The sequence below is a fragment of the Pongo abelii genome, chromosome X (genome assembly GCF_028885655.2).
Source record: "Pongo abelii isolate AG06213 chromosome X, NHGRI_mPonAbe1-v2.0_pri, whole genome shotgun sequence".
In the NCBI taxonomy this organism is placed as follows: Eukaryota; Metazoa; Chordata; class Mammalia; order Primates; family Hominidae; genus Pongo; species Pongo abelii.
Genome location: NC_072008.2, coordinates 75,320,138 through 75,343,029, shown reverse-complemented (window position 1 = coordinate 75,343,029; position 22,892 = coordinate 75,320,138). Strand labels below are relative to the sequence as shown.

General features: G+C 47.5%; 1 protein-coding gene across 11 annotated transcripts in view; it reads right to left on the bottom strand.

The window, feature by feature from the left end:
• Positions 1–6,824: 6,824 nt before the first annotated feature.
• The window catches only part of DLG3 (discs large MAGUK scaffold protein 3), a 59,725-nt gene continuing 43,657 nt past the window's right edge, over positions 6,825–22,892 (bottom strand). For 7 of the 11 annotated variants that reach the window (XM_054544697.2, XM_054544696.2, XM_024240893.3 and 4 more), the window contains 10 exons: positions 18,958–19,134; positions 18,645–18,720; positions 17,767–17,866; positions 14,017–14,058; positions 12,666–12,716; positions 11,959–12,060; positions 11,183–11,355; positions 10,651–10,760; positions 10,242–10,333; positions 6,825–9,027 (listed from right to left, as the gene is read on the bottom strand). In XM_054544697.2, coding sequence (XP_054400672.1) covers positions 8,921–9,027; positions 10,242–10,333; positions 10,651–10,760; positions 11,183–11,355; positions 11,959–12,060; positions 12,666–12,716; positions 14,017–14,058; positions 17,767–17,866; positions 18,645–18,720; positions 18,958–19,134 — 1,030 coding nt within the window. In that variant the 3' untranslated portion in view covers positions 6,825–8,920. Of the gene's footprint in view, positions 9,028–10,241; positions 10,334–10,650; positions 10,761–11,182; positions 11,356–11,958; positions 12,061–12,665; positions 12,717–14,016; positions 14,059–15,785; positions 15,832–17,766; positions 17,867–18,644; positions 18,721–18,957; positions 19,135–22,892 lie in introns of all 11 variants that reach the window. The other 4 variants (XM_009234953.4, XM_009234952.4, XM_009234951.4 and 1 more) reach the window with 3 other exon arrangements.

Sequence of the window (22,892 nt, the reverse complement as noted above, 5' to 3'; positions counted from 1 at the left end):
AGCCGGGCATAGTGGGTATGAGGTCTGTGAAGGCATAAGATCTGGTGACTTGGGACCGGGCGCAGTGCTTCACACCTGTAATCCCAACACTTTGGGAGGCTGAGGCGGGTGGATCACCTGAGGTCAGGAGTGCGAGACCAGCCTGGCCAACATGGTGGCAGGTGCCTGTAATCCCAGCGACTCGGGAGGCTGAGGCGGGAGAATTGCTTGAACCCGGGAGGTAGAGGTTGCAGTGAACCAAGATCGTGCCACTGCACTACAGCCTGGGTGATGGAGTGAGAAACTGTCTCAAAAAAAAAAAAAGATCTGGTGACTTAGAAGTCATATTGACTTTTAGGCACAATTTCAGTGGGGTAGTGAGAGAGCAGAAGCTAGACAACAAATAAGTACAATGTGGAAAGTAGCAGCAGAACTAGGCAAGTCAGCAGAGCACAGGCACCCACACTGGAACCAAATTGTCTGGGTTCAAACCCTTGCTCTCCCACTTGGGAGTTATATGACCTTGGGCAAGTTATTAAATGTCTGCAGACCTCAGTTTCCTCATCTATAAGATGTCCACAACTATCCTCACAGACTTGTAAAGAGAAAGTGGTAAATACACACAAAGCTCTTCGAGTAATACCTGACACAGAACAGGCGCTTTCTAATGTTTACTGTCATTATTCTGCTCTTGCTCTCTGGCAGGGTCAACTGCAACCACTAAATCTTGACATTTCTCTCTTCATTCCCTCATTCTCCAGATCTCTATTTACCGCCTCCTGGAAAGGCTTCCGGCCTATTATTATAGGGCAGCTCCAGTCATGCAGGGATTTTCTCTCTCTCTCTCTCTCTTTTTTTTTTTTTTGTCTTCTACTCATATTCTTAACTCTGGTTTTTATTCCCCTTTACCTCCTCTATTGCTTCTTATTATTTCTTCTCTAGAATGACCCAATTCACCCCTTAGTGACGTGAACTCTAGTAGACCCTAAAGCATGTGTCTGTCATTTCCTCCTTTGACATTCCTCTACTTAACAGCAGGATCTGTTCACTTTTACCTCCTTATTTTTTTATCCTTTTTTTTTGCATTTCTCTCAACCTCTCTGATAAGCCCGAAGAGAGTGGCAGTTTGCAAACCTAGTTTGCGAGCCTTTTTATTTCCTCAAGAAAAGATGAAAGTTGAAAAGCTTCCACTGATTCTAACAGCCACAAAGCCAGCAATTGCTCCAACTAAAAGACAAACCTGGTTACTCCACTCTGCAGGGCACAGGGGCAGTTTCCACACCTCCTAGTTATGGCTCCCACCTATGACTATGCTCCCATGTGCCCAGCCCCCACACCACCCTCCCAGCCATCTCAAATGCCTCTCAGCGGGAGCCACTGGGGGCACCTCGACTCTACTTAGGAGGGGTTCCATCTTGTGGTACTTTTGGCACCTCCATTCTCATATTTCCCTAGCACCATTTCTTTGCCCGACTGAAAGAAGTGATTCGATCACAAAGTTGTCTATTTTGTTCAGCTGTCCTGGAATGCGACCCTTCTGCCCAGCTAGGAAAAAGCCATTTCCCCTGGTCCCAGTCCATGCATGTCCCAGGTGTTCTTTGCTTCTTCACAGCAGGCACCAAGCCTGTCCGTCTGTAGTGTCTGATTGTGTATAAACCAAATGTGCTCAAGCGCCACGTTCTTTGACAGCTCTGTTTAAGCCTTTTATGTCATCTGTGTCACCATTTGGTTTTTTTAACTGCAAATTCACAAAAAGTGTGAACTGGCTTTTTGTGAGGGATTCAGCATAGCACATGCCCTTTAGAATTCTACTATTTTATCATGATCATTAAGTGTGGGAGCTGGGAGAGGCTTTGGAGATTATTTGTCTAACTTCCTCATGTTTTAGAGTAAGATAGTGAGGCTCAGAAAGGGGAAGTTCATTCACAAATCATTTATCGAGTATCAATCATGTTCAAGGCATGTGCTGTGAGGGATAGAAAGATACACTAGATACAATCCCAGCCTTCTAGAAGCTTTTTGACTGGTCGGAGAGTGTATTATTGACAAATTGCTACCATGCAAGAACACGGTGTGTTCAGTACCAACTGCTAGAGCGGTTCAAAAGGAGGGAAGGGGAAGCTCCTCTGCCGTGATCAGTGACATGATCATGGAAGGTGACATTTGAGCTGGAGCTTGAAGGGTTTCATTAAATAAGAGATGGGGACTGAAAACACTCCAGACAGAGGTCTTGCTCATGGGTAAAAACTCAGATACTAGATTGGTTTGTAGAGAAGTATCAGGAGATAATGCTGGACAAGCAGATTAGGGACAGTGCAGTGTGAAATACTTCCCTCCCCGACACCCACGTCCCCTCCCCTACCAGGCTGGTCCTGCTTATCTTACAGGTTTCAACCTGAATGTCATCTCCTCAGAGAAGTTGTCCCTGGGCACCTTTTCTAAGTATTAGCCTCTATCATTGCATCCTATGTACTTCCTTCATGGCATTCACTCAAAAGTGTACTTATGTATTTAGTCATTTCCTGCTTTGCTGTCCCCCGCCCCCAACTAGATGATGGGCCCCTTGAAAACAGGCTTTATTTGCCATTGTCTTTCCAGCACCACGCACAATGCTTATCAGCAGGTGCTCACCAAGAAGTAGGTCTTGTCACTACAAGCGTAGGGGCAGTGATAATGACAACAAAGGACTGGATTGAAAAGACATTGCAAATAATTCGCACATTTTGGTAGGAGATCGGAAGTGATGACCAGAGTGGGGAGATCAGGGCTTAAACCTGGGTGACTAGGGCAATGGCAGCACTTAGGGGTGGGGGAGGAGAACAAAGGGCAAAGGGATCAGAGCTGTAGGTGGGAGGAGCCCATGGAAGGGGTGGGGCAGGATGGGAGAGAACTGAAGTCATCAGGGAGAGCAAGGCATTTTCCCGTCTAGGGTCTTGGAATTTCATGCTTGGAAGGTAATGGCTGGTCTTTGAGGGCTTCTAGATGCTTGATCAACTTGTGTTGCATAAACGAGTGATGGTAGTAAAGGAGAGCAGGGCAGGTAAAAGGTTCAGCCCTGGGTGAGAAGACAGCAGAGTGAAAAGAACGGGAAGGAGCAATAAAGGATCAGAAATGGAAGAAGAAGATGAAAAAGAGGAGTCATAATGATGGAGTGAAATCCCAGAGGACGTGGCAGTGGCTCCAGAAAGGAAGCTCTCCATAAAACAAACCAAAATAATTCACACTCGCCACAGGTTTGGACCTGGTCAAATCACTTCCCTCCAAGCTTGAGCGTTAAGACCAGTGCAGCTCTTTTCTTTTACCAAGCATCTACTATGTGCCAGATACTGTACTAACTGCGGGGGGTATAAAGGTGAACAGGACATAGTCTCTGCTCTCAAAGAGGAGTCTAGGAGAGGAAGACAGAGGCAAAGAGATGGGGCAAGAAAATGTTCTAAGCAGAGCAAAGTGAGATGCAGCCTGGGCTTGGTGTGCTGAAGAGCACAGCTGCTACAGCCAGACAGCCTGTTTTGGGCTCATAACTCTGCTACTTATTAGCTGTGTGCCTTGGTTTCCCCATCTGGAAAACAGGGATAATAAGAGTAACTGGGCTGGGCGTGGTAGCTCACACCTGTAATCCCAGCACTTTGGGAGGCCGAGGCGGGTGGATCACTTGAGCCCAGGAGTTCAAGACCAGCCTGGCCAACATGGCGAGACTCCATCTCTACTAAAAATACAAAAATTAGCCGGGCGTGGTGGCACGTGCCTGTAATCCCAGCTACTCAGGAGGCTGAGTCAGAAGAATTGCTGGGACCCGGGAGGCGGATGTTGCAGCGAGCTGAGATAACGCCACTGTAGTCCAGACTGAGCAACAGAGACTCCATCGCAAAAAAAAAAAAAAAAAAAAAAAAAAAAGAGTACCTGCCTTCTAGGGCTGTTTTGAGCAACAGGTGAATTAGTATGCGTACAGCACATAGTAAGCAGGAAATAAATGTGAGCTTCTATAGTGATGACCAAAGTCCTTACAGGGTATAATACAGCACTCAGGGTGGGAAGGTCAATTCTACCTTCAGAGTGAAAGGGAAGAAGAGGTGGTGGTTCAGGAAAGTGAGCACTGAGAGGGGAATTTTTGAATTGAGTCTCGAGATATTAAGAGGAGGCCAGGAGCAGTGGCTCACGCCTGTAATGCCAGCACTTTGGGAGGGCGAGACAGTAGGGGGGTCGCTTGAGCCCAGGAGTTGGCGACCAGCCTGGGCAACATGGTGAAACTCCGTTTCCACAGAAAACACAAAAATTAGCTGGGCCTGGTGGCACACGCCTGGGGTCCCAGCTACTCGTGAGGTTGAGGTGGGAGAATCGGTTGAGGTGGGAGAATCACTTGAGCCTGGGAGGTAGAGGCTGCAGTGAGCTATGATCACACCGCTGCACTCCAGCCTGGGTGACAGATGAGACCCTGTCTCTCTCTGTCTCTCTCCCCTACCCTCGGTCTCTCAAACAGTCTTCCAGGTTAAGCAAGATGGGGCAGCAGCAAGGGCATTTATGGGCATACAGAAAAAGGATAAGCCAAGACCCAGGGCTGTGGTGCATTCAGGGAACTCAAATGCCTAGAACAGAAGGGGGCACAGCAGAAGAGACAGGAGAGAAAGCCTGGGGCCTGATGGTGGAAGGGCTATGCTAAGGAGCTGGGACTTCGACTTCTCCCTGTGGGTGGCAGGACCCATGGGAGGGGTAGGGCATGTGAGGCAGATGATTCTGTCAGCCTGGGCAGGACTGGCCGTAGGCAGACAGGAAGGCCAGACGACAGAGTATCCTCTCACACATGCTCTTCACTGGGAGAACGCAGGTCTGAAGCCCGTTCTCAAGCCACCCGCTTTCCAGTTCTTCAAAGTGTTAGGTACGTGTGCTTAGATTACCAGTGGTGGTGGAGGGAAGGCCACACGGGTAGTTCATTTGGTCTAACATGGAAGAAGCCAGTGGGCTCACATTGTGCACAATGGGAACAGCTCTGCAGATAAAATCTAGTTGGGGCTTGTTAAAGAAGCTTTGCTATTTTCTGGCAAAGCAATGAGGTATTGACACCCTGTTCACTGGGGAGGAACCGAGGTATGCGGGAGCCAATACTAGTTCTTGGAAGTGACAGGGGAAGAAGCTTTTGAGGAAACAAATTTGAGCTTCAGAATGTTATTTGCAATGATGATAAAATGTCCTAGAGGTGCCAAGGAAATGGCTGGATGGATAAAAGGATTAGTGGAATCAAGGCCATGAAATCTTAGGTGGGAACAGGGATGAATTACAAAACTCGGGAATGCTGAGACTGAATGAACACTTCCAAGGCCCAGGTTGAGGTTGTCGGGCATCCAGGATCGCTTTTGACTTCAGTGCTAATTCGTCAGCTTGCCTTGAGAAAATTACCAGCTCTGTCAACACTTTCTCACCTAATTGCAGTGGTTGGTATTAAGCAAGGATTATCCCTGAAGAAAGGGCTCCACTGGCCTTTAGTGCTGGCCTTTCTGCTTGAGCTGGAACCCCTTCTCAGTCCCACTCTTTTTTGCTTGGCCTTGGCCTGCTTAGGATACTTCCCCTCCCCTCTAGGCTCCTCCCAAACCTGCGGCTCAACTCCCACTTGCTTCTGCGTCTTTCTTAGCTCTGCCCTTGAGCCACTCCACACTTGCTGCAGGTAAGGATTTTGTTTTCATTAGCTGATTTCTAGAAGCACTTTCGACTTAAGACAAAGCTGGTCATTTGTGATTGAACAAATATTTTATTTATTCATGGGTAGACCATAAGGTTTGATAATACAGTTCTTCCTCTGTTAGAGATGAAGGAGTCAAGGCATGATCAGCTGCAATGTCAGCAACAAAACCAGGAGGAGATAGGGCTCTCTCCTCCTTCAGGACACGGCACAGCACAGCACGGCACAGTGTTAAGGGTGTGTCTCCCTTTGGGGTTTCAAAGTTGCTCTCTATCTTCTCGTGCTGGGGCTGAATGTTCTTCAGCTGTCCCTCCACTAGGAGAACATCAGCTGTGAAGACAGAGCCTCAACAGTGTGACCACAGGCCAGATCTTTGTTCTCTTTGTCCTCAGGAGATGAATTTTCTTAAGCTCTCATGGAGCTCTTTGGGGACTCCCTTTTGTTAGGCTGCCTTCAAGCAAATGAGAGAATGTGGGAAAGCAAGCAACCTGCACACCATAAAGCGCCACAAGCAAGAGGACTCACCCTTCCTGTGGCTCAGCCCACACACATTTCAGGTGGCTCATTCATCCAGATGTTGCTCTCGACCTTATGAATTATGACAGCGCTTCCTAAGACTCCTCCGCACAAGTTGCAATGGCACCTGCCACGTCAGAACTGCCAGAACTGCCTGCTCTAAGCACCCCTCCCCTCCTCAGAGGGCTGTGGGGATGACTGCTGTCCTGCTCTGCAAATGGGCCCATCCCACCCTCATTTTCGGAAACACTGGTAGCTGGCAGGTCACTTTCTCTGGCCATTTTTCTCACCCAGTTCTCTGCTACTAAATCAGGCCCCTGCTTTCTCTAACACACACCTCTGCTATAGCAGGCCTCTCCCATCTTGTGTACCTCTTGGGAAAATGTCAGCATTTTGCCACCACAGATGTGGACTCCCATCTGGTTGGTGCTATTTGAAGCAGTGTCTGGGGCTGGGGTGGAAGACCAAGCACACAACTTTCACAAAGGGCCTGTCACCACCCCAGGGAGCTGTACCGATCCCCAGGACGGCCCAGCTCGGCTAGCTGATCATCACTAAGGAGAGAGCCCTCTGGCCCCCAAAAGTTTGGGATGTTCTTCCCACTGCTTTGCCCACGCCCTCCCTTCTCAACTACTACAAGAAGGTCTCTGAGCCACAGTTCATTGCAACTATCGTTTATTAAAAAATATATGTCTCCTTGGAAGGAACACTGGTAAACCAACTAGTGTCATGCTTACTTTGAATCTTTGTTTCTCTTCCCTGGGAGGGGGAGAGCTGAGCATGGTTGAGACTTCGCCACTTAGTTAACATCAGAGAATCAACCTCCCTGCTCACCCCTCCTCACCAGAGTCACAGTCGGCTGTCACTTTATCCCTCTTTGCCTTCAAGCCAGTGTACTGCCCAGGGAAAGCCGCTGCCCTTTCCTTATCCTCATCCTGGGTCCCATGCTTTATACAGTTAGCCTCATTCTGCTGGTTGGACAACTGTTAACAGAGTTCCCGGATTCGGCTGGTAGTGCTTAAAGCATCCTCAACATTGCCTCGCTGGCACCAGCCCTAACCCAGCGGGCTAGGAAACAAGTGCCTCAACCCTAGGGCCAAGCACTTCTCTGTTCTCCCCTGCGTCGTCCCTCCAGTATGGAGGCGAGGGAGGCACGTTGGCTTCAAAGGAGCACAGTGGGGTGGGGGAGGACCTGAACCACACCTGCTGCCTGCACTTGTGGCAGTGAAGATTCCCTTGACCACAGTCACTGCCATCAGACTCTGGGAAAAAGCAACAAGGTTTCACAGCTCACCAGTAAGCGAATCTTAGCTCTACAGCTCAAATGTACAGCATAAAGTCTACTTTCCTCTTGAAGAAACCATAAGCTACCAGCTGTTGGGGAGGGGCTGGAGCAGAGCATATGAAGCAGCTGCAAAAAAAAAAAACCAAATCAAACTCATGACGTGGCTGGCCAAGCAAGCCAAGTGCTGTCCCGCCATCCCAGCACAGAACTGGAAGGCAAGTGACCCCGTGTCCCTGTTGGTGGAACCCAGGAAGGAACCTCAGCAGAGCCCTCCGTGTCCTCCTCTCAGCCCAGCCCCTGCTCTCCCTTCTGCTGACAGGACAACCAGGCCTGTGTCACCTACTCCATCACAAGGCCTGGCTCCTTCAGGACCTCATAAGCCTTTAGAACCTTGGCAAATTGGATTCTATGCATTCACTTAAATAGTAAAAGTAAAATTTGCAATAATGAAAAGGCTGACACAGTAGCACAACATGGTTTTGGTTTAACAGCAGCTTAAAAAGGAACAAAAAGGAAACCTCTCATGCAGACACATCAGGTGGCATAAAACAATAGGCAATTCCACGCGGAGCATCATTAGCCATTCTCTCTGTCCACACACAGGACTCTGGCTGCACCTCAGGGGCAGCAGCTGCTTTCAGGTCAAGTCTCTAACCCTCTCACCCCAGGCAAAAGCCCTTTCTCTCAGGCCTCAGGCTGACCCCTCCTAGCTCTCAAGAGAATGACCAAATGCGAGTGCCCTTAGTGCAGCACTTGCTACCATCTTCAATCCCTTCCCAACCAGCTGGGATAGAAGATGCCATCTGATTGGAATATGAAAATTAAAGCATTTCTCTAATAACATAGTACCATTGATGAAGTCTCCATAGATTTTCTAACCCAAATGTGTGTGAATATATATATATTATATGAGAGTGTATAATATATATATATAATAATTTCTATATATTTTATATAAATTACATATATATATCTATATATAAATAAGATACTTTCTGTTGCCATTACGTTGCACCATTCAGAGCTGCAAGACAGCAGTACAGATAGGGAGAAATGCCCAGGAGCATCTCATCATGTGGTGCATTTAGCTCACTTCACAAGCCGTGCAGCTGTCCAGAGTCTGTCTTTCCATCAGTCCTCCTCTTTTCTCTTCACTTCTGCTTGGTTTTTATGAAAACAATGGCTCTGATGGATTTTGCACCTGTGCTAGCGCTTGGGAAAGGTCCATGCAGGAATGGGCACAGTCACATGATGAATGAGATGGCATCATCCCAAAAAATAAACTGAAACAAACAAAAAATTAAAAAAAAAAAAGAACAGGACTAGAAAACTCAATTTTTTTTGACATATCTAAAAAAGGGGACAAGAACAGTAGCATTTGTTCTCCCCATGGGGACAGGAATGAAGAGGGAGGAGGGAAGAGGGACTTGATTTCTTCTGTTCACAAGAGAATGGTTGGAGGGGATTCTTCAGAGTTTTTCAGGGGATGGGACCCAAATGTAGTGCCCAGACTGGTCCTCAATGATTTGTTTGATTTTGTTATAAATCTCTTCCAGTGAGTCACCCTGTACAATGGCTAAAGTGAAGAGGAAAACAAAATTATTACTGTGGTCCACAGCACATCCCCCAAACCCAGCAATCCTGCCTCTCCCAACAATCCTACAAGTCCCCCCTCCACCCCCTCACCCCTCACATGAAGGACATGTTCCCAGGAGTATGGGTTTGGGCTTGGGTTCACTGGCTGGCTGCCTGTGTGTTCAGGGCAGTAACGGCAACCAACTAGGTGTCCCAAGTCCAGGGCTTGAAGTCAACTCACTGAGACAGTGAGACTAAGTAGTAATGACCAGAAAAATGTGTTTATTCAAAAGATGTTTATTGAGCACCCACTATGTGCCAGACTTTGCAGTTCATATGTTGTTCTTGGGTGCCATAAGGCCAGCAGCTTGTTATTCTAAAGCAGCCTTACTAAAAGATTTGGAAAATCGCAGTTCTCCACAGAAAGAACTGACAGCCACAATTTCTGGCAAGAGGCAGTGCTCCTGGGCCCATCACATCTGCTGTATATCAGAGGTCAGCCCAGCAAACAAGGACATGGATGCTGATGGTAAAGGGAGCTCTGAAGACCCAAGGTGTGTGAGAACATTTATGAATTCTTTACACAGTTAACCTTGTGTCACCACCAGCTAGAATGGATTCAGCACTGCCTTGCATATATATGTATATATATGTCACTGTACTTCAAAAGGTGAAGAACGCATTACATAGAAACCTTCCCAATGTTTCAGGAACTGACCTTCTAAAGTAGATGATCACACACACACACACACACACACACACACACACACACACACACACACGCAGACAGAGACAGACAGACAGACACCCCAACAGACAACTTGAACACCACACCGAGGAATCATCATCATCAACAAACGTTTATTCAGCACCTAAACATGCAAAGCAAAGTACTGGGGGAGGGGGAGTGGAGCTGAAATGGAGGGAGACAGAGTAATACAGGGAGCCTACAATCTAGTAAGGACAAGACAAAATGAACAAACCAACAATTCAAGGAAGCATTTGGTGAGCAGTTTATGCTACAAACTGGCTGAACTGCTATGGCTGGACACGGGGAACTTGTGTGCTTTGGAAAGGTTTGTGCTCAAAAACTTAAAAGCAACTGGAAACTCCGTGCAAGGTTTCTACATTCTGTCTACACCTCTTTGAGACACTTATAGAAACAGGTACCTGGCTAGTCCCCCAGAACCTCCCACAGGGCAGCAGGAGTCTTACCCGTAAAGTACTCTCCAAATTCCTGCTCCAGTTTCATGGCTTTGTCATAGATCTTATTTGCTTGTTCATATGTCTGCCTTCGGTTCATTTCCCTGCCAAAGACAGAAGAAAAATAGTTCTGAACCAGATCTTATGTTCTAATTAACCATAAAGGATTATTCCAGGATCCCTAAAAATCTGCTAAGCTGCCCTCTCAGAGCAGCAGTGGCCCGTGGCTAACTCCTCAAACCTGCGTTCAAAAGTCCAACCGAGACCATATGCACAAGCCCTCAAAACAGGAGCGCCCAGTGACCAGAGCTGGGGCACAGAGTTTCTTTCAAGTTTCTGCCCAGCAAATCACTTTCTTCTCCATTTCCCTTCCAGACCCGATCTTAGCTTGGTGTGTCTGAGTTCTCAGTTAAACACTTACATAAGGGCTTCAATGGACTTGGGCTTGATGAAAATGGCAATGGGGTAAAGTTGTGCTTGCTGCAGTCTCTTGATAGCATTGCCGGAAACATCTAAGATGCAGTGCTTGCCCTGAAAAAGCAGAGATTGTATCAGCCCAGCCACTCCCTATTCACCAAGCCCCAAGCAGAAATCCAGTGACATTCTAAACATCCACCTTGGCCGGGGGGTGGGGGTGAGGGAAGGGTCACCAGGGCCACCCAAAGTGGCCTGAAAAATTCGATCCCTGAAGTAGACAGGCCCTACTTTTTGCTCCTATTACCCAGAAAAGGCCACATCTGTCCAGGGCCCCCTATTCCCTGTTGGGTAATGCTCTGGGGTGAGTTGTGTGAAGGAGACAGATAGCTTCGTCAAGGGGCTGGGAGTATGCAGAGGTGCTATGGCTTTGGTCAGCAGCACTGTTGGGCAGCTCCTGTGTTGGAAGGATAAGGATCCAAGTGGAACCTTGGCATAAGCATTGGCCTCCCCTTTGAGGCCATCTCCTCTACACTTACCCTCTCTGCAACTGCCCGCACTGACTGGATGCTGGTCCCATAGAGGTTATCATTAAATTGGCCCGCCTCAATGAACTTGTTGTCCTGAATATCTTTCTCCATTTGTTCTCGGGACACCACAAAGTGGTAGTCTTGTCCATCCACCTCATTATCACGTCGAGGCCGGGTAGTATCTGAAGGAAGAAAGGAAATGCTTTGTGGCCCAGGGGCAATGATCCGCCCCAAACCAAAAAATACTGACCGGTCCATTCTCATCTGGGTGGGTCACTGGGCCACTCCATTTTTTTTTTTTTTCAAGTAAGTGGGAGAAAACAAGCAGTTGGGAAGCAGTTTGTCTGGCCTACTTCTCTTCCAATCTCCAGGTCTCACACAGGGGGCTATTTGCTTTAGCTTAAACTGGACCAGAAAGGTGGGGTTTCCTGAGCTAAAGCATGGCAGAGGGTGCCAAACTTGGTAGAGCAGACAGTGAACCTAACAAACTGTTCATGGAGTCATATCAACACCACTTTGGCTGGGCCTCCCTATTTGTCCAATCATTCTCAACCATCACCACTGAAACTTCCCCTCAAGAGTAAGCAGCCAAGCCTGATGGTTTAATCTCTCCAACCCCATCAGCTTTTGGGGAATATATTGCCACCTACTCTTTTCCAGGGTGTCAAATGTACCCTGCCCCCAAATAGCCCTAGAATCTGATTCCAGACCTTTTCCATAAAACATTAGAGCAACAATTCCCAGGGCACCAAGCCTCACTCCTCTGGGCCTTCCTGGACTCTTACGTGGCACACAGGATCCAAATTTATGTGGAAATTCGGAGATCAGGTCATCATTGACTCGGTCCTTCATTGGGCCCAGGATGATCACAGGCCTTGCATAGTGAACTAGAGAGGGAGAGCATCGAGACAGTGAACAGAGGCCCCCACCAGACAGCCTGTCCTACCCTTGAGTCTGGCTAGAACACAGAGGCTCTGGAGCAGAGACTCAGACAGGGAAAAGCATCCTCAGCCATTGTCTGGCTTTTAAACAGAAAGACATCAAAGAGCCTTTAATTTGAGAATATCTAAGTTCAAGGCAAGTCTGAAACCGGAAGCTGCTCCCCTTCTAACAGAGTCAGAAAAAATCTCTGCACTGACACCAGTAACTGAGCAAGGTTTTTGCAGAGCAGCCACCGAAGGGAAGAACCTGGACCTCTCTTTTAGCAGTGGCTACATCTACTGAAATAGACCTTCCTTGTAAATTTGCCCCCTCCTTTGGAAGGTGTCCTGGCAGCAGGCAAAGGCACACAGAGAAGTGCACACTGGATGCACCCCGTTCCCTATGACACTAGGAAGAAGCATAGAGAAGAAGGAGCCCATGGGCTGGATGTGCCATGAGTCAAGCCTTCCTCTTCCTCCAGGTCCCTCCCTCTGCTGCCACAGCCACCCACTGTATTGAGCCCCACGACCAGGAGACCAGCACGAAGACAAGGCTCTCAGAGGAGGCTTACTTTCTTGCCGTGTCACTGGCTCATACGACAAAATAGCATCCTCTTGTCCTTCTGCAACAAAAAAGAGACATAGGTTAGCACCATATGATCTGCCTCCTTCTGTACAACACTCCCCATACCCCTCCCCTGCCAGGACACAGCCTTATCAGGTGGTCCTTGCTACCACCTGTGATCCTTTCTGTTTTCTGCTGGTGAGAAAGCACATGAAACCCTTCACTGGCTCTGAGACAGGAGTCAGCAGTTCTCTGTTCAGTGAAATATCACTGGGCAAAGGGCCAAGACCCAGAAGCCATGAAGCCTCCACCCCAAACCACCCCAATTTGTGAGGAACTCTTCTTGTAGGTAACAAATCAGCTGTGTGCAGTAGCCCCCTTGCTCTGGTAAGAATGACAGGGACGCTTTGACTGGTTGAGATGCTTGCCCGAGTCCCCTTCATTGACATGCAGGGGAGTCAGGGCACACACCCAGGTCCCCAAAGCTGCAGCCTAACTCTGCCCTTTTAAAGGTCTACCGACCCACCTCCTGCATTGGAAGCAGAATCCAGAAAAGTGGCACATGGCTCTGCTAAGGTCCCCAGTGCCCTTTAAGAGCAATGCTGAACCTGCTGTCTCTTCTGGTGGAGCTCCATGTCGAGCCTAGCAATGTTGAGGTTTTCCTAAAACAGTCATCAAGCCACTTGGTGCTGGGTGCCTGGAGGTCCCAAAGTGGCTGATGGCAGTCCCAGGGAAAACAATGATATTTGCATCAAGGCACACAATGCTTGCTAAAAGGCTTCTTCTGAGCCTAAAACTCCTGGGCAGATTTTACAAGGCTTCTAGCCACCATAGCTCCTGAAAGACCAGTGCTCCCAAAGTTCATGAGGTTTGAATTACGGTTTCTCTGGTCTGGTCACAGGATCTCCCAAGGAGAACTTGGCAATTACCTCATCCTTTAACTGGCCCCAAAGGCAAAGAGGTCCTAATGACCTTGAAAGGCAGATTTAGGGCAGTGTCCTATAGGAGCCATTTTTCTTTTGGTCTCTGAGCAAATCTATAAACCTGGCAGCACCTATGGCCCACAGTACCCATGGCAGGGATTTACTCTTTGGCAGTTTACCCTTCCCAGTGCCAGGGATGCTTTTAAGTTAGGTCCTGGCCAGAACTATACGGCTTATACTCTCCTTTAATCCATGGGGTGAACCCCAACCCATAAGGAGAATGAACTGGCCACAGCATTTCCAGGATCTCAAAGTGTACATGGCTAAAAGAAGCACCAGCCTCTGAGCAGCAATGGCAGCTGTGCGACACTGGAATGAGGATGGCTGGGATACACGGTGGAGCTACGCAACATGGAAGGAATGACACACACTTACTGGAACTGCTTTCGCTGTCACTGGTGTTGGATGTCACTCCCTCTGCAAGCCAACAAGAAAGAGACTCCAATTCAGAACACACCACTGAGAGGTCACATGCAGCACAAAACTCAAATGCTCCAGGAGCGAGACACTGAGCTGCCAACTGAGTCAGGCCACAGGAGGCCTGCCACATCCAGGCTACCAACTGGGAGGCACAGCTCCAATCCTGAGCCCCTGGCCCTCTCGTACTTGTCCCCAGATCCCTCTTGGTCTGCCAAGTCCCTCCCTATGTACTACAAGCCATACTTCCTTCAGCAGCATCCTCTTCATCTGAATCAAACAAATTGACCTGGATGGTTTCCAAATCGTATTTCAAAATGCATCTCCCAAGGCTAACAACAGGAAAGAAAAGACAGTGACAGGAGCAAAGAGAAGTCCAGGGACCAGTCTGCTCATGGGTGTCCCCCGCCCAACAGAACCCCCGAAGTACAGAACCATGTGGCACTCCACAACTAAGAGGCCAAACGCTGGATGGGTTAAGCAGACACCAGGGAGCGCAGCTCTGACCATTCTGGTGGGCTCCCCAGCCTTCCTGCCACCACTCCAAAGCAGGAGAGCTTGGCTTCAGTGGTGAGAGGGGAAGCACCTCCATCCACCACCAGACACATATGTCAAAACACAGACAACAAAACCAACAAAAACACCTTGAGGACAAGACAGCCCTCCTGTCTCACACAGCTGGGATCTGTCCATCTCTTAGTGGTGAGGGAAAAGAAAGCTCAAGCGGAGAAGCAGCGCTCATAGGAGGCACAAACAAAGCCCGCCCATCCAAGATGACACGCGAATGAAGATGAGACATGGACACACCAAACTATGGAGAGAGATGCTGCTCATTTCAGCCAAGACCACACTGTTCCAGACCATGATATGCTGTGGCCCCCCCTAGAAAGGACTGGCTGAGTTGCCACACATGGCTAGTTCCTGAACAATCCCCATAGGCAACTCCTTTGCCTTTGGCCTTTATTATTTATTGAAGGAGAGTATATGCTGACAGAACCCATTCGGTGTCCGTGCACCCTTGCATGCAGCAGGATGGCCACTAAGGCCTCATCATCTAGGTCTTTTTCATTTTCCACTCCAGGATTCTTTTCCAGAAAGGAAAATGAGGTTGGAGTTTTCCTGAGATAAAGCATTAACTATATATGGTCCATAAATGGTGCTGAGGCCACTAGCAGACCAGCTCAACCCCTTACAGGTGCTCTGTGGGAAGCCAACCGGAGGCTGTTTGCTGAGGCCCTGGATCTGCTGGGACATCCCAGATGCAGGTTGGGAAAAAGGGGTCACAGTACCCTTGCCCCTAGTTAGAGGACTGTAAGAGCTGCAATTCCTACACCCAATTATTTAGCATGGTATCACTGGGAGAAGAATCCAACCAGCAGGCACCCCTCCCTTCGACAATAGGCTAGAGATTAGCTGAATGGTTACCTTGGAGAAACATTTCAAGCCCACTTCACTTCTAAGGTGGGACGCCATGCTCATGCCCTCCCACTTTGAGTAGCAAAAGGTAAACAAAGGCATGAATGATAGGGACTTATTTGGGTACTAGGGATCCAGAGCAAACATGTAACATATGGAGCCACATGCACTTCTTCCTGCTGTGATGTCAGAGTGCTCACAAACACTGCCCTCCCCTCACCCCTCACCCTCACCCATGTCCCCAATAGCCCCACCCCCACTATCTCCATTCATGCCACAAGTACAGTGAACGGTGTGTAAGTTGGACTTACTCAGGTTCTTTGCTCCATAATAATCGTCACTTAACCCCGGGAAGTCCTGATTTCACAGACAGCAAGGGCGGAGAGAGGACGACGGGGAGAAGAAGAGGGGGGAAGGGGAAGGGATGGGAGGGAAGGGAAGAGAGGGAGAGATTTGGGGAGAAGAGAAAAAATAGAGAAAAAGACAAGGGGGGAGGAAGAATACAGAGGTAGGTGAGCACTAGTGACAGAATTATGAAACACCATGAAGACCTAGCACTATAGTGAGGCCAGGAACTTTGCCACAGAAAGAACATCCCAGGGCAGATAAGACATCAAGACTTCATGCTGCCCAATTCATTGCCAGAGGGCCTTGGAGTAGACTAGCTTTCTGAGGTGTCTACAGCTGTAGGCCAACGGGACAGGACAGGTGACACTCCAAGGCTTAGAGCACCTGCTTTGACCAAATTTTGGTTGTGGAGCCCAGGTCTCTGTTTGTCCCTGAAATCACCATTTCCCTCTGCAGTGCGTGAAAGAGCAAATGTCCACGTGTGCCAGGTAGGCAGATAGAATTGCCATCACCTCAAGAAGCTTTTGCCCAATACTGATTCACTCTGTTCAAACCCTTCAGGAAAAGTTTCGCATGGTGTAGGGTGTGGCCTCCAAAGCTGCCCTGAGCCGGGCAGATCTTGGGGGATGACCTCAGCTTCTGGAGAAGCACTAGGCACTTTCAACTCTGTCGTCCAGTAGATAGCCCCCTTACCCACCAGGCGGGACCACTGAGCAACGAACACCTCCCCAGGCTGGGCTTGGCATGGAGGGGCTCTGGGACTCATCTGATGAAACTATGGTGACATCACCTCAGGCCTCTGACTCAGACTGTCTCCTAACTGCTCATGAGCAGAGCCACCTTGTCTAGGGCTTCTCACTGAACTACTCCAGGATGATGAGCCGTGGCTGCCATCTAGATGAGGGCACCCTTCTGTCCACCAGGTACCACCCCAGATAGCAACGACTTACACGTACCATGACCGTGGACCAAGCTGGCCTGACAGAAGGACATTTCCTATCAGAACCAGTCAGTCTCCTGCCAGCCCCAACAGCCCAAGACCCCAAGATCCCTCCATGTAAGACAGAGGAGTCACTGGTAAATGAGAGATGTTTACTATTCATGATGAGACAAGTGAGAAGATATTTTTCAAGCCAGACCTGGTGTTTAAGGTTAGGGTTGGAGCAGTTAATTGCTGAGGCACATGGTAGAGCAAGAAGATTTATCAGGATTAAATTTCTTCTTCCGTTGAATTTAGCTCAGTGTGACTGCTCTTCCTACCGAACCAACTTTGTGTTTCTCAATAGATCTTTATTTGAACAATGTGGAGCAACACTCCTGCCATGTCAACTCATTTAAGCAGGAAGGATTCTCCTGGGAAAACTGGCTCTGTAGGCACTCTAGGATGACAGCAAGTCTGCTGAGAGTTGTGTGGATATCCTGATGCTTATGCACGTGCATGGGATTCCAGAAGTAGCCCCAACTCCAGGGATCCTGGGAAGAAAAGGCTCTTCTCTTGACATACATGAGTGAAATTAAGGGAAAGAAAACACAAGAGGAAGAAACCAGGAGAGCAACACTGAGTCCCTAGACTTTGTTCTCTTGAAAAAACCATTTTCCTGACCCTGACACTCTAGCTGAAAAACCGTTCCTCACCACCACAGCAGAGCTCTGTCTGGCACTTCCATTGCTAGTGCCAGGCACTTCCTGGAGGCTGACTCTGGGACCAGTCCCACCTCAGTGCCTCCAACATTCATTTTAACTGAGGAGCAGGACAAATAAAACCCAACATCTCCTTAGGTAGACCAATTTCTCCCTGACTCTGTAGATAAGCAGGTGCACGCGCACACAGGCAGGCACGAGGCCACACGTGGCCCAGCCCAGGCTTCTCTTGAGGGAAGGGCAACTGAGGATGAAAGGACGGGGCTGCAGATGGCCTGCTCTCTGGACTCTGCTGCTACTTACGTTCCTGTATGCTGCTCTCCTGGGCCATGTTTTCTTTGCTCTTGTAAAATGGAAACTTTCGAGAGAGGCGGAAACTCTTTTTACGTTTCGTTTTGATCGACTGTGAAAGAACATGAAGATGGAGGGGAAGGACAGAAGAAAAAAAAAACAGAACAATGGATTTTAAAGCATGCAAGAAAAACTAAAATGGAGACAACGGTGAGCTAAATAAAAGACCATCTCTCACAAATGGAGTCTATGAGATTAAATGAAAGTTGATGTAAGAGGAAAATTATGTTTACAAGAAAATGTTGTAGGGATGTTAGAGGTTTCTACCTAATCCAGACACTCATAACACTCACTGGTACTTCCTAAAGAACAAAGGTCACTGTAGCCTCCTGGACACATGCCCTAAGGTACCATTGATATACACATCTACTCCACGTCTCTCTTCCCTCTACTGCTCCAGAAGTTCTTTGGCCTGTGAAGCTCATAGAAAAAAAGGGGTGAATGGAGAGCCCTCCTGCCTCAGGTGGTCTGAAGGGAGGTGGGAGCTCTGGGGCTTGGCTTCTTGGCTGGATGCTCTGACAGGATCTATAGCCAGGGAGACACCCACGAGTGGTTTCATTTTCCCCAAGCAAGTCAGCCTTCCAGACAGTCCAACTCCAACACATCTTCAAGAGCCGGTACCCAGGGGAAAGGAGCACAGACTGGCTGTGGACTTTAAGAGCTCCCTCTCTGCTTTCTGAAAAGTAGTCAATGTTCTGATAGGACAGAGCCAGCCCCCTGAAAAAGAGATTTTCTTTTGTGTTCCCCAGTTCTCCTACACATCAGACTAAACTCCAAGCTTCTCACCCCTCTTTACCTACTAGCTGATTTCCTTGGGGATCCCCACTTACCCTGTTAGACTCAATCATCCCCGTCCTGGCATGGAACTTCACAGTTTTCAATCGAGCTCTTTCTTTCTTTTCCACCCTGTTTTGGAATCAGAAAGAAGTCCTGTTACTGCCAGTAAATGGTCTCGGCAGTGGGTTGCAGCAGGCACAGCAGCCATTTTTTTGGCTCACTGAGTAAAAACTATGTTGAGCACCAACTCTACCAAAAAGGAATCAAGGCACAAATGTTGCTCTCAAGCAACTTCTAATAGGAAAACAAGAAAGAAATACCAGCAAGAGGGCAGGAAAGGCCTTGCTCATAATCATGACGACTCACCTCTTCTTACTGGGGATCACACCAATCTGCTCACTTTCTCCATGTGGGGTCACCAGCCTTGCCTGCCACCACTCATCATCAGAGGCATTAATGACATGCAGAATGTCACCATAAGAGAAGCTGAGCCCCTGGCTTGGCAGGCAGCTGTCCCGAGTCCGATCATAATCAAACAGGGCCCTGAAAGGCACAGTGAAAGATGAAGTGATCATCCAACCCTAAATGCCAAGACACTGGCACCTTGAAAAGATGGAAGGCCAACCCAAACAGCACAGACATAGCAGCCTCATAGTATACTAGAAGGATGTCTCCAGGAGACCACATCCTTCTTTCTGAGCCAAAGTGGTAAATATGCACCTGCTTTCGAAGAAACATCTCATTCTCCCAATAAGAAGCATAAGAGAAAATATTTTACAAACCCCATCTCCTCTTGGCTTCTGGATGCAAGATAAAAGTCCAAAGTAGAATTCACTCAATAGCCCTCTCCCTCACCCACATCCTAGGAAACTAGCTCTAGCAGGGAGCTTTCTCAGTTCACAAACATATCTTCAAAAAGTAGCTAAAGAGAGGACAAAAAAATGTTAACTACAATCCCAAACAATGACTGGTAAACACTCCTGAAGCACTAAAGAAAGGGCCCTATGTCCTCGGGCAGCCAAAGAAAAAGCACACAATGGTAGGGTTGAAAAGACGAATGGGACCGTAGAAGTCACCTAGTGCGGTCTCTTTCTCTTACATATGGGGAAACAGAGGCTCAGGGAGGAAAAATAGTTTGACCTAGGTCATACATCTAACCAACCTGGGACAAAACCCAGGTCTTCTGACAAGACATGCTGTTGTGACATGCTATAAATGATGCAGAGTACAGAAATAAAAGGGAAGGTGGGAGAAAGTGGGGAGGGAGCTATACAATCCAGGCTTATGGAAAAGGACACCAGCTTGGCTGCTGCTAGAAGTCCTAGGAAATGGTATTGGAAATAAAGGTCTGAAGCAAATTTTGGAAGCCCTTGAATAGACATGATCTAGTGGCCCCTGGAAATCTGAGAGGAGTGACACATCAAAAGAGCCTTAGGAGGTCAGGCGCAGAGGCCCACGCCTGTAATCCCAGCACTTTGGGAGGCTGAGGCGGGTGGATCACCTGAGGTCAGGAGTTCAAGAGCAGCCTGGCCAATATGGTGAAACCCCATCTCTACTAAAAATACAAAAATTAGCTGGGTGTGATGGCGCATGCCTGTAGTCCCAGCTACTCGGGAGGCTGAGGCAGGAGAATCACTTGAACCTGGGAGGTGGAGGTTGCAGTGAGCCGAGATTACGCCACTGCACCCCAGCCTAAGCAACAGAGCGAGACTCTGTCTCAGAAAAAAAAAACAAAAAAAAAGTTTCTACTTTTCACATCCAGTGGAACCCGTCTTCATATGGAGTCACCACAAATGGGTGATTTCAGTGAGAAGTTTGTATTTTTCTACCTGCAATCTAGGCTGTCTTCTTCATATTCTCTGTTAATAGAGGTGCACACACAGCCCAAAATCTACCTGCAATCTAGGTTGTCTTCTTCATATTCTCTGTTAATAGAGGTGCACACACAGCCCAAAATCTAGTTCCAAGACTTTGACTTCTACCTGCAATACTGGCTCAGTTGGAAGCTGCAAGTAAAACACACTATCTTACCATATGCAAGCCCAAATGAGATAGGATGTAGTAAAACCATGAAGAGTGAAATACCCACCTACTGCTTACAGTTCTTGAAACAGAGTTCTTAAAAATCAGTGTCAGATGATTTGAAAATGAAAATACCCAAACTCTAACAAAAAGCCCTTTTTTCCCCTCAATTTACACACTCAAAGCAGTAAGGAGAATGGCAGAGGCAGCAGACAAGGAGGTGCTGTCCGAGAGGTGCATTCCGGGCTATGTGTGACAGAATCAAAACTGAATGCATTCTCACTGCCTGAGTCCTCCATTTCCTAAAGCAAGGAAGACATTCTGTCAGCCACTCCTACTAAGAAGAGCATCATGAAGCAACCTCATTCTCAGTGACAATGAGAAACACTAGATGTCATTATGGGTTTCAAAGATTAGAACAAATATAGTAAGGAAAAGAACAGAACTTGAATTAAGCACAAATTAGTTTGGTGAGGGAAGGAAGGAAGATGTTAAAATGAATTTAGGAAGCCGGGCGCGGTGGCTCAGGTCTGTAATCCTAACACTTTGGGAGGCTGAGGCAGGCAGATCATTTGAGGTCAGGAGTTGGAGACCAGCCTGGCCAACATGGCAAAACCCCATCTCTGCTAGAAATACAAAAATTGGCTGGGCGTAGTGGCAGGCACCTGTAATTTCAGCTACTCGGGAGGCTGAGGCAGGAGAATTGCTTCAACCTGGGAGGCAGAGGTTGCAGTGAGCCGAGATTGCGCCACTGCACTCCAGCCTGGGTGACACAGCGAGACTCTGTTTAAAAAATAAATAATAAATAAATAAAATAAAATGAATTAGGGGAGTTAGGATGAATTTGTAGAAGATTAGAAGGCAGAGTTTACTGGTTGTAAGTTTAAAACACAAGATACATTTTAGCACTTCCCAGAACCATGCTTGACCTTTGGCAACAGCAGTAACAAGCTGAAGTGTATAAAGTAGAATTGATGTAAACATGTTTTCTCCATGCCGGGAATCCAATTGTTTGTAATTTTTTAAATATCTGAGGTTCAAATAAAATTGATGTAACAGTTTACTTCTGGCTGGGTGGGGTGGCTCATGCCTGTAATCCCAGCACTTTGGGAGGCCAAGGTGGGCAGATCATTTGAGGTCAGGAGTTTGAGACCTGCCTGGCCAACATGGCAAAACCCCATCTCTACTAAAAATATAAAAATTATCTGGGCGGGGTGGTGGGCGCCTGTAATCCCAGCTACTTGGGAGGCTGAGGCAGGAGAATCGCTTGAGCCCAGGTGGCAGAGGTTGCAATGAGCCAAGATTGCGCCATTGTACTCCAGCCTGGGTGACAGACTGAGACTCCATCTCAAAAACAAAACAAAACAAAATAAAACCACAAAAAAAATTAAAACACATACAGCACAAGCTAAGTAAAAACAATATAAACACAGATCAAAGTCAAAAAGATTTTGCCAGTAGTTAACTCTGCACATTGGGAATTGTACTATTCGGGCTTATGTTTTTAACCACAGCATGTGTTCCTTTCACAATTTTCAAAAAACATTAAGTCAATTAAAAAAAAAGTGGGGAAGCAGATGTATCAAGCACTGGTTTGAGTCATTTACTTCAGATGAGGAACACGTTTGGTTCTAAGTTCCCTGGCAAACAAGGCAAAAAAGGAAGTTGTCTAACTCTAATTTCCCAATAAAAAATGGTACCCAAGTCTATCTGGATTTTGTTTGATGAATTTATGAATATTGAATGGACAAGAAATATGAACAGGATGGACAACGCTTTTTTAAGCTATGGTTTTGTAAAAGACATAGAAATGTAGTATCTGAGGTTTGAGATTCTGAACTAGACTATTATTCACAGTTGAGAATGCAAAAAGATTGAACAAGAATTTCCTTTTCTATCAATCAGAACTGCAAATAGAAGAAGAATTTTGCAGACCGCTAAAGCCTCAGAGGTCATTTTGTCCAACTTTCTATCTGATAAAGGAAATCCCTTAGATACTCTCTAAGTTTATTTCCAGCTCTAGCATTTAATGAGTCTGAGTCTTTCCTAGATCTTCTCTACCAGGCTAAACATTCCCAATTCCCTCAACAATCCCTTCCTTTGTCATAACTTTTATTTGTTTTCCAAACCCATGATGTGGATTTTCTCTAAATCTACTTTGCCTCTTTTTCCTGCTTAAATTTTGTTTGACTGAGCTAGAAAATTTCCTCAAACACAATGAAAGCCAGGCCCAGATACGCACACAGCCTCATCTAGAACTGCACACTGGGTGCCTCTCA